Genomic DNA, 12,134 nt, shown 5'->3' with positions numbered 1-12,134 from the left:
AAGGAGACATTAATGACAAAAAACATATGGCTGTGGGAACACGGGCCTTAATAACTGCATTCAAACACTGCTGTAACAATATGCATTAAAGTCTTGTTTTCATTAAGCTAATGTAACCCGCAGACCCTCGATTCCATTTTGCATTTATGGAGAAACATTTACTGGAAGGATATTAGACACCATTCTAATTACCTAATCTGGCACCAGAATTAGAGCAAACAAAATTGCTTTGTATTACCATATTTTTTAAATTGGAAGAAGATGTTTATGGAATCGCTAAATTAAACTGAGTACCACGTGAAAAACTCTTGTCTTGTGTCATCCATACGTTTAATCTAGCATTGGCGGCATGCATGTTTTTCATTAGTTACTCAGCTGCATAGGAAAAAGGGCGGATTGAACATGAAGGAAGGAATCTTCCAACATAAAGATAATTTTTTTTTAAACTTCCTTTTGAGAAAAGGAGTCATAGACACAATATCTTTTCATGTAAGCATTGTTTCCCATTAGCAGATGCCATTTCAAAATTGTTTTAGGTAATGGAGGGCTTTTTTATGCCATCAACAATTTCTTTGTAAATATATTCATCTAGAAACTAAGGCATTGTTATGCACATCACTCTTTGAAATAAATGCAAATTTTATAATTCTTTTCAAGAACTACTAGTATTTTAAAATCAACTGATGTCCTGAATATATTAAGGCTGATCTTGGCTCAGAGCCAGGGAATGCTTTGCCAAAAGACATCTGCACCCAGGATATCCAGCGTGGGAGTCAATTTTCCTAATTATCATTCAGGAATTTGTCTCTGCGACAGCATAACTGCCTTTGCTTGTGCTAAATATCACTACTCAGCCCAATAGAAGAAACAAGATTATTTATGAAGTATATTCAATGCACGGGAGCACGCGTGCGCACACGCACACAAAGACACACACAAACACGCACACATTTTCACCCTCTGGTAATGGCTTCCCATCCAGCTATTCATCAATTCGCAGTCTGGATTGTTGAGAGTTGTGCTTTTTAATTTAATATGCCCTTGTAAGCAGTGTTTGCTGATCAGAACAAGTTTAAGGACAATTTTAATCTAATATTTGCGGTGATTAGGAATTGCTATTTCTTTATTTCTCCTTCTACGTATGCATCGCCCTCTTCTTCCAGTTCTTTGCTAGGACATTCAGCCACTCAGATGAGCAGGGCTCCAAGCTCATAAGAGGCCTATTACTTCCACCACTGTTGTGAGTTTCACAATGAAGTCACTTGGGTTTTGACACCAAGGTGGGAAAAAGTTTTCAGAGGGGAGCTACAATCTCACTTTTGACTGTAGTTTTGCAACTTCATGTTACCTGTGTTTAGTTTTTCTGGCCTCTTTCAACCTAGAGGTGCAGTTCATTTTCTGGAGAGTGAACATTTAATAAGTTCCACTGATTGATTGGACAGTGCTTATTGATTGAGGCTTCGGGCACCAGAAATGAGGAAAAATAGAAGTTTTCCCTGAATCGTTCTTTCTTCCTCTATCTGACCTAATTCCAATATCCCCACATCCTTCAGGGAACATCTATGCTATTGCCCCTCTTCCCCCTCACCCAGTCCCCACGTCAATCGTTCAATCAATCAGTGGTATTTATCTAATGCTTTCTGGGTGCAGAGGACAATATTAAGCATTTGGTCTCCCAGCAAAGTGCAGCAGGGTTGGTAGACATGTTTCTTGCCCTTAAAAGCCTACAGTCTAGAGGGGGCATGAAGTATAGGAACTGTTGATGGACCTTATGAATTCTGTTATAACTCTCTCTGGACTTCCCACTCCTTGATTTAGAGCCCTATGACTCAGTTATCTCTGGTATTCTAAGAGAAGAAAAGCAGAACTACATATCCCAGAGGTGGGCCTTATGGAAATTAAGGACTTTTTTCAGGGCTGAAAGCCCAACTCCCTCAGAAACTCAAGGGATAATCCGACAACTCCCTAAACTCATCACTCCACTTTCCTTTTCTTTTTCTTTCTCCAGTCAAATAAGAAAAACTAACTTGGACATCAATATCTAATCTTGGTAAACATGTTCAGAAGTCCCACAGATCTTTGCCCTTATTGGATGAAAAGTCTGAGTGTATTTTCAGCATTGCTGTTGTCTTGCGGAAAGTCTTTCAAATTAGGTCAATGTACAGTATATATATTTTAACTAGTCAGACATTCTTTTATGTAATTATAGGGAAACCTTATTGGCATGCTCAGCTTCTCAGAGTTTTCCATACTTAAGCTTTTGGTAAAAAAAAAAAAAGATGTAAATTGGTGTGCATAGGTGGAGTGCCAATTTTTCATGTCATGAATGAGGGAACTTGTAGGTGGGGCTTTGAGGAGACAGATGAGGGAAAGAAGAGGGAAGGGAGAAAAGGTCAGGAAAGGAAGGGAGGGAAAGGGGGAGGGGAGTAGGGAGTACAGAAGGGGAAGGAGAAGGAAGAGGTGAGGAAGGGGAAATAAATTTGAGGTACAAGAAGGAAAAGACATTTATGCTTTAGTGTCTCTGCCTCCTCTGTTGCTTCCATTGTTATTTTGCTCGGTGGGGTTTGAGGCAGAGTGAATGTTACTCTTCTTCCTCCTGGTCTCAAACCCCTGTGAAGGTGTCACCCATCCACTTTCACCCCACCTTCATCCCCACAGCACTTATGTACATATCCATTATGTATATATTTCTATCAATGTCTGTCTCCCCCTGTAGACTGTAAGCTCCTTGTGGACAGGGAAGATGCCGACCAACCCTATTACATTGCACTTTCCCAAGCACTTAGTAAAGTACTCTACACACAGTAAGCACTCAATAAGTATTGTTGAATGATTGACTGTGAGCTTATGAAGTGTAAATTAATTCTCACTGGGGCCATTTTTTTAAGCTGTCAAAGAGGTGAATTAATGAAGTACTTTGGAAGGAATTTCCCTCTGTGAACATGAGCTCTTGCAATCTCCCATTTTTATTTAGAGTGAGATTAAAAGTTTCTGTTTTAGTAATATGAAAGACCTGTATATCCAGGGACTTGAGATCTGCTGAATTGTTTCTGAGTCATTTAAACATTAGGGTAGCTTTGAACTGATGAGTGGGGCCACGGTCATGTTCATATGCCCATGGACCCATCCATTTCATTTTTGATTCAGTATGACAATCAGTAATTACGGGGGCACTTTTCAGAATTTTATTTGGGCTTATAGTAGTCTGTGCATGCTATTTTTAATTTTGCTTCTAATTAATTTTGCATGATGTCCAACCAGTAGATACATTTTACCAGTAAGAAGAAAGGTTTCTCCTTCCTTCCGCAAGAGATCAAATTGGTCTCTGAAGGCAGAAAAGTCACCAAGCACTTTTCCTCATTTGAACCAATGCATGTGATTTTCATGAATATTTAATATTATGGCATATACTCCTCATAAAATTAAAATTTTTAATTTGTGGATTATGTTCAGCAGACTTAACCTCTTCCATTAGCCTGAAAGAGATATTATTGCACCTTCCAGAGTGCCAAGCTTATTACCAAGGAATAACTAACACCTTGATTATGAAGAACACTTGGTAGATATTCATTATCTTCCAAGGAGCTAATAAAATAAAGCTCGTGTCAGAAGCTGATTTGCTATAGTTGTGATCCCTGTGGAACAGGGGCTGAGGGGAGGTTGGTGGGTGAATTTTATATGAATGTTTTTGTGAACATTCTTTCAGCACAGCTGTCTGCTAAGATAGATGAAAGATTACTTCTGTTCCCATTCCCCTCTCTTTCTTCCCTCCTTCCCCTCAACAGAAGCCCCTTGGGTTGGTGCTATTATTTTTCATTCCTTAATTCCAGGCAGTGGGTAAATTAAATTCAGATCTACTCTGTTTTCCTGTACCGTCGGGGGGTGGGGGTGGGGCTATATTCCTGAGATGAATCCTGAATTAAAGAAAATCATATTTAGAATAGATGCCTTGACTACCACTGTATACATAGAACATATACAGAGAAGCAGCGTGGCTCAGTGGAAAGAGCCCGGGCTTGGGAGTCAGAGGTCATGGGTTCTAATCCCAGCTCCACCGCTTGCCAGCTGTGTGACTTTGGGCAAGTCACTTCTCTGTGCCTCAGTTCCCTCATCTGTAAAATGGGGATTAAAACTGTGAACCCCACTTGGGACAACCTGATCACCTTGTATCCCCCCAGCGCTTAGAACAGTACTTTGCACATAGTAAGTGCTTAACAAACTCCACCATTATTGTTATTATTACATGGTAGCCTCCCTCTAGACTGTAAGCTCGTTATGGGGAGGAAATGTATCTGCCTATTCTGTTGCACCTTCCCAAGCACATAATACGGTGCTCTGTAGGAAGTAAATGCTCATTGATTATACATAAAAAAACAACCCTTTCTTCTGATATCACATCATGTTTTATCCATATTAATACACATTGCCTGAAGAACATTTTTAATTGTCTAGCAGTGTTTCATCCAAAACACGTAATGAAAATCTGCCCCAAGGAAGAACTGAATGTATTTACATGTCTACCACTCTACTATTTTCTCTGCCATCCTTACATCAGGCACAACTCCAGCATCTCTGGTATCGTAACCCCCATGTCAAGGCAGGGATTGATAGGGAAGCAACGTGGCTTAGTGGAAAGAGCACGGGATTGGGACTCAGAGGACATGTCTGCTGTGTGACCTTGGGCAAACCACTTCACTTCTCTGTGACTCAGTTATCTCATCTGTAAAATGGGGATCAAGACTGTGAGCCCCACATGGGACAAACTGATTACCTTGTATCTACCCCAGCACTTAGAACAGTGCTTGGCACGTAGTAAGTGTTTAGCAAATACCATTATTATTATTATATTATAATATTATTATTATTATTGGAGTATTGGTAGACTTTTAGTGTCCCCATGATAGTGGTAGGAACCCAGAAGCCAGAGCCTCAAAGTCAGCCTCCTAAACATTGAAGCTGTGTTCACCTCTGCTGGGGAGGATATACGAGGAGAACCAACAGCAGCAGGATGCACAAAATGCTGAATGGTCAGCTGACTTAGGAAGCCAAAATGCAAGGAGAACAGAGGAAATGTTTTACGAATACAGTAAAGCAGTGTTTCAGACAATGCTACATCCCATCTGAAAACTGAGAGGTCATCACTGAGGAGAGACCAGAATAGCATACCACAATCAGGAAAGGAGTGGCTCTCTTTGAATAATAGCTTCATAAGGAACAAGAGACAAGGAAGCAAAAGAGAGGATTCCACAAATCACTGAAAACATCAAGCATGAAAATGCAAAAAGGGACACCTTGTACACACAATATGGCCTGGATTTTGGATTCTCCATTGACTTCTTCAGTTACACATGCTCTCACAGGCCAATTTCAGTATCAGTGGTATCATCTTTAAGCCTTGAAGAAATCCTTCAGAGTACTAGAGGAGTGGATCAATCTTTTGACCAATCAATTTATGGTATTTATTGACAGCCTACTAAGTGCAAAGTGCTTGGGAGAGTACTACAGAAATGAGATACGTGTTTTTCTTCCCCAAGGATTTTATAGTCTGATAGGGGAGATGGACAAAAATAATTTACAAATAGTGAGTGCAGGAACAAAGAGATTGTAAAAGAAAACAGCATGGATATGTCAGGATGAAATATCTAAATGAAATAACTGATTGTACGTATAAACGGTTACATGGGTGGGTATTGGGTCGACATACTCAAGTATTGTGGATTAAAGTGGAAGACTTCTTGGAGGATGTGGAAGTTTTGGAGGTCCTGGATCATGGGGAAAGCTGGAATCTAGGGGGAATCTCAGGGGAAGCGGTTGCCTTGCTGGGGTTACAGCATGAGTAAGAGTTTTATGTGGGGAGTGGACAGTGAGATACAAATTTAAAGGTGAGATTAGAAGGAGCCAAGAGTGCCAGCTGGAGGGGAAGTGGGTGAGGAAAGGCATATGTAAGTTGGAGAAAATTTGATGGAGAGTCTTGAGGTCAATGGAAAGGAGCATGATATGGAGGGAGAAGGGTGACCACTGGAGTTTAACAGGCAATGAAAGATGTGTGCTGAGTGATGCTTCAGGAAGGTCATAAGAGCATCTTTTCTGAGGTAAAGACTGAAGTAGGTAAAGCCCGGAGGTAAGGAGACCAGCTAATATGACAGCAACCAGAGACTGCGGAGCCAGGCAAAATGACTTGATATGCCACTCTTTGAAATGTGTGCCACTAGATATCAATAGCTGTTATATATTTTGGCCTAAATAGAGTGTAAGCCATTTCAGTATTCATCAGCTGGAGTTAGGCTCGAATCCTGTTGTTCTCGCTTGAGCGATGAAGTAACTAGTAAGGATATGGGTTTAAATATATCTCAACAGGCCCAGCTGTGCAGACAGAATAGACAAACCTTTTTGGTTGACTTGATTTATGCGGACACACTGAACCTCAGAAAGTGCAGTACTCTATTAGTACTATGAACACATAGTAGTAATCTGGATTTCACAGTCTCCTGATTGAAATACAGTTGTTCAGCAGAGGTCATGAGGGGGGAGAGAAAGTTAGATTGTTGAGGAGTAAAAAAAACAAAACAACCCCCCTGCCAAAAAAATAAAAAACAAAAAGCAAAGATGAAACCAAGATGAATGGACTGGGAGCTAGAAAAAATATTCTAATTGATAGCAGTTAGTTTATTCACAGCCTGCGTCACTTGAATCCCTTCTTTTGCCCCTTCCACTGTTACTGTGTTGAGTTCCTTCCATCCATCCCCTCTTTAGAACTTGCAACTTTATTCACGTATTTGATGATGATGCCTGTTCATGCCCAGCCACGGTGTTTGTCTGGCCGGCTTATTTTACTAGGTTATATTGAGTAGAAACTGCGCCTTTAATATTGTATCTCAGCCGGTATGATGCTTGATCCACAGTGGGAGCTTGAGAAATGTTTGTTGATGATGGCGATGAAGATAGCTGTCCCTTTTCCGGGAGCCAGTGGTCAAGCCGCACAGTTGACCATCTCGGTAGTTGACTATGTAGTTGACTCCATTTCTGAAGACCCTTGCATTGTATCTGTATTAATGAGTCAATCAAATGGTGGAAATGAAAGAAAACAAACAATCCTTCCTTTTGGCTCAACTCCATATGCATGCCCGCACACACATATGATGGCTTCCTTTATTTTGGAAGGTTGATGGGTGAAAATCATTAGTAGGTGAAAATTACACAGGAAATTAAGTGCTAATGCTTATGTCTTCTCAGCACCACCCCCCTCTGAATTTGGTACCAGTGGCCAGTGCATCTGAAAACTTGAACATCAAGTTTCCTTCTCAAGCCTGCTACGATTCCAAGGGCTTAAAGATAACTGAAATAGGTTTGGGGCTAGAGAGAACAGCAGAGCTCATTTATTTGTGCATCAGAAAACTTGAACATGAGGGCAATTTCTCAAGCCTGCTACATTTCCAGTGCTTAAAGAGAACCAAAATAGGTTTGGGGCTAGAGAGAGCGATGGAACCCATTGATTTACGCGTCTTTGAAATGCTCTTACAGGCCAACCTACCACTGCTACAGCGGGAGCTCCTGCACTGTGCCAGACTGGCCAAACAGAATCCTGCCCAGTACCTCGCTCAGCATGAACAGCTGCTCCTGGACGCCAGCACCACCTCACCTGTTGACTCCTCAGAGCTGCTTCTCGATGTGAACGAAAACGGGAAGAGGCGAACTCCAGACAGGTGAGGACGTGGAGAAAGTGATCACAGCCTAAATGTTATGTATAAAGAGTGCGATCGTATACCCCTCTGGTCTGTAGAAGATCCTGTATGGGTTGTTTAGAACTTTTAAGTCAACTGTGGGGATGGGATCATTTCTCACCCCACCAGGCGACTTCCTTGTCGTGGCTGTTCTGTTACGGTAAAATTCTTTAACTTGTACTATTTCAGTGAGCACCTGATAATTATTTTCTGTAAAGTTGTAGTCTATTTCCTTTCCCTTCTTTCTCCACTGCTTTCTCCCATGGTTATTGGCTGGGACTAAAGCTTAGAACAAGTGTTCCGCACACAGTGAGTACTTAGTAAATATGGTTACTAAAACCAGTCTTTTTTTGGCTCATTCCACCTTTCCCATCAATTTTTCTCTGCACATGCCAACTATTAAATTAGAAAGGTGCTATAGATTGAGATTCAGAGTTAGGTAAGTGGAGACCTAGATGACAGCAAGGAAATTTCCTATCAATTACCATGGATTTTACTTATTTTTCCATCTCACTTTGCATATCACTGGAGTGGAAAGAGGGACGGAAGACTGTGTTGATGACGATGATGGTATTTGTTAAGCCTTTACTATGTGCCAAACACTGTTCTAGGAGCTGGGGTAGATACCAGCTAATCACATCGGACACAGTCCCTATCCCACATGGAGCTCACGATCTTAATGCCCATTTTACAGATGAGGTAACTGAGGCACAGATAAGTGATTTGCCCAAGGTCACACAGCAGACGGTTGGCAGAGTCGGGATTAGAACCCAGGTCCTTCTGGGCTTGGGAGTCAGAGGATGTGGGTTCTAAACCCTGTTCTACCGCTTGTTTAATGTGTGACCTTGGCTAAGTCACTTCATTTCTTCATACCTCAGTTACCTCATCTACAACATGGGAATCAAGACTGTGAGCTCCATGTGGGACAAGAACTGTGTCCAACCTGATTTCCTTCTACCTACTAGATTACCTTCTATCTACAATTCTTGGAACATAGTCACAAATACCATAATTATTATTTTTGTTATTCTGACTCTCAGGCCAGTGCTCTACCCACTAGGCCAAGTTGCGAACGTTCAGAAACCACTATCAATCGTAACAAATTGTTTTCTCCTAGCGTACAAAGCCAAGGCTAGAAAGATTGGACATCTTCACACACCTAGGTTTTTATAGCGCTGAACAAGTTCTCACAACTTTTTCACCCTGAGCCCTTGAAACTTTGTTCCATATGATCCAGTAACCTGCATTTTTTTTCCTTTCTGTCACTCTTAGCAACTTCTGGATGTAAACCAATATTTCTGAACAGTTAATAGCTTGTTCAGCTGACTTTCAAGACACAGAATACCCATATCCATCTCTTGTCACATAAACCCAGTGTTAATCTCTTCCAGATGCCATTTTTATCAAGATCCCTCTAAACCCCATGGTTTCTATTCATTGTTTCATTAACCTAATGCTTTTTGAGTTTCATTGACTGTTCTTAATTCTGTTATATCACACAGCTAGGCCCAATAACCAACATATTGGGCTTATTTTGATGTTTCATTTTTGAGATGAGTGACTCGTCCTGCTGTCAAATGGACAGATTGACCCAAATGCTCTCATCTGAGAAACAGTTCCTCATGTACACAATAGGTAAAACCTGGACCTAATCACCTGAAGGTACTAATAATTCCAGTTTCATTTCTGTGGGAATGAAAATCCTGGTAATATTAAGGAGGAATGAGTGGGGAGTCTAGAGAAGGGAGTAAGAAAAGGTACAATTGAAAGTTCTGGAGCAGAGTGAGGTACCAGGAAAAATTGCAGTTATGTCAGTATAGTGCTATATAAATGGAGATGATAGTGAAAATAATTTTGTTCGGGAGCCTTGACAATTAATGATTTACATATAAGTGGAATCAGGAAGTCCCAAAGCTTCATTTCTCTGTAGTCCCCTCAGTTGCCACCACCAACAAAAGCTTTGTAATTCATATCCTTATGAAGTCCTGGTTTCGGGCTTCCTTGAAAATCAAGGGAATATTAATCCAAAGAATGTTTATCCAGGGGCTATTTCATTATGAAAAATGCACCCTAATTTATGCACAGCTACCTGGTTTCTTGAACAGCAGAGCACCATTGGCAGCAGAGGTGACTGCCTGCATGTGATTTATCTTAAAAAGCTTAAAACCTTGGGAAAAAATAAAATTATTTGTCCAAAGGATGGTTGTTGAGACATTTAGAAGTCATACGTTTATCTCTTGTGTGATGTAGTCTTTTCTAATGTAAACGGGAGATGTCTAATAGGAAGTGAAAACCCAAAAAGGGCTCCCTTAGAAGCAGGAGGCAGAGTAATGAGTCTGTGTTTGTAAATACATGTGTACCTTGTGGGAATTCGATTATAGAGGAGAAAATATGGTCCTCTAAAGTAATATTTTTCACCTACCATTTGCTCTATCTTGTTTGCATGTGCATTTCCCCCTTCCTAGTAATTGGTCTGAGCATCCAGATCTGCTATACACAGTTTTATAGAGTATGGGACTGATTTGCAACAGAGCTTTTTTTTTTGTTTTGCTTTCTTTACTGAATGTTTTGTTGGTGCATATGGTCTGACATGGATGAGCAGCCACGGTGAGATTTTGGAGTCTATTAAACCGGCTCATTAAAAAGATCAATCTGTTTCTGTAATAACATTGGGAGCCATCAGTCACTGAAAGAGTGGAAAAAAAAAAAAGTGACACCTGAGAAGAAAACACATTTATGTAATTTGGTTCGTGACATGTCATGAGAAAAAGTGTGTTCTCTATTTTGTTTACAATTTTAGGGACTTTAATCCTAGGAAGGTTCCTTATTTATTCCACAGGTAATCGTCAAAGGATTAGGGAGTTTGTTTGGACACATTGTCATTATGAATATTTTTCTTATATGATTTTGCATTTTATTTTGAATTTCATGCTATTCCCCCCCCCCAAAAATTAATCCTCTAGAGGCTGATGTGAAAGTTGTCATCTTTTTTCTGTATGGGAGAGTGAGATATGCTGTATTTCAATCTCAGTGTAGTTCTTCTGAGTGAGTTCCTGCATAGCCAAGTATTTCAAACTGAACTTAGAAGTAAATTGATTCAGAAGTGTTTGTTTACCAAATTAATATTATTATTATTATGGTCTTTGTTAAGCACTTACTATGTGCCAAGCACTGTTCTAAGCACTGGGGTAGATACAAGATAAACAGGTTGTCCCATTTGGGGCTCATAGTCTTAATCCCCATTTGACAGATGAGGTAACCGAGGCACAGAGAAGTTAAGTGGCTTGCCCAAGGTCACACAGCAGACAGTGGTGGAGCCGGGATTGGAACCCACGACCTCTGATTCCCAAGCCCGTGCTCTTTCCACAGAGCCACAGTGCATCTCTTAATAATGGACTCCAAAGAATAAAATAGAGCACGGCCAGGGAGTATGAAGGACCTGGGTTCGCGTGGCTCAGTGGAAAGAGCACGGGCTTTGGAGTCAGAGGTCATGGGTTCTAATCCCAGCTCGGCCACTTGTCAGCTGTGTGACTGTGGGCAAGTCACTTAACTTCTCGGTGCTTCGGTTACCTCATCTGTAAAATGGGGATAAAGACTGTGAGCCCCACGTGGGAGAACCTGATTCCCCTGTGTCTACCCCAGCGCTTAGAACAGTGCTCTGCACATAGTAAGCGCTTAACAAATAGCAACATTATTATTATTATTATTATTATTAATCCCAGCTCTGCCACTATTCGCTATGTTACCTTGGGCAAATCTCTAAACTTCTCTGTGTCTCAATTACCTCATCTGTAAAGTGGGGATTAAGCTGTGAGCCCCAAGTGGGACAGGGTCTGTATCACCACTCGGCCCACCTTCAAAGCCTTGTTACAATTCCATCTCTACCAAGAGACCTTCCGCTACTAAGGCTTCATCTTCCTTAAACTCTCTCCTTTCAAGATTGCCTTTGCAGCAGCAGGGCATAGTGGACAGAGCACGGGACTGCGAGTCAGAAAGTCATGGGTTCTCATCCTGGCTCCACCCTTATCTGCTGTGTGACCTTGGGCAAGTCACTTCACCTCTCTCTGCCTCAGTTACCTCATCTGTAAAATGGAGATTGAGACAGTGAGCCCTACTGGGACAGGGACTGTGTCCAACCCAAGTTTGCTTTTTACCTACCCCAGTGTTTGGTACCTGGCACATAGAAGTGCTTAACAAATACTATTATTACTATTATTATTATCATCTCTATCCTTTAAACACTTGATATTCAAACCCCTCGCTCCTCCCCTCACCCCCAGCACTTAGGAACACATACATAATTTATTTCAATATCTGTCTCCGCTTCCAGTCTGTAAACTCCTGAGGGGCAGGGAAGATGTCTACCAAGTATCTTGTATTGTACTCTCCTATGAATAATAAAAATAAAATCAT

General features: G+C 41.0%; 1 protein-coding gene across 4 annotated transcripts in view; it reads left to right on the top strand.

Moving 5' to 3' along the window:
* Positions 1 to 12,134, top strand: part of RUNX1T1 (RUNX1 partner transcriptional co-repressor 1) — a 159,041-nt gene that overhangs the window by 98,685 nt on the left and 48,222 nt on the right. For all 4 annotated transcript variants that reach the window (XM_007670675.3, XM_029063668.1, XM_007670677.3 and 1 more), the window contains one exon: positions 7,522 to 7,703. In XM_007670675.3, coding sequence (XP_007668865.1) covers positions 7,522 to 7,703 — 182 coding nt within the window. The remainder of the gene's footprint in view (positions 1 to 7,521; positions 7,704 to 12,134) is intronic.

This window comes from Ornithorhynchus anatinus, chromosome 4 (assembly GCF_004115215.2).
Source record: "Ornithorhynchus anatinus isolate Pmale09 chromosome 4, mOrnAna1.pri.v4, whole genome shotgun sequence".
Taxonomy (NCBI): Eukaryota; Metazoa; Chordata; class Mammalia; order Monotremata; family Ornithorhynchidae; genus Ornithorhynchus; species Ornithorhynchus anatinus.
The sequence above is the reverse complement of the archived record's forward strand: the minus strand, read 5'-3'. Positions and strand labels throughout refer to the sequence as shown.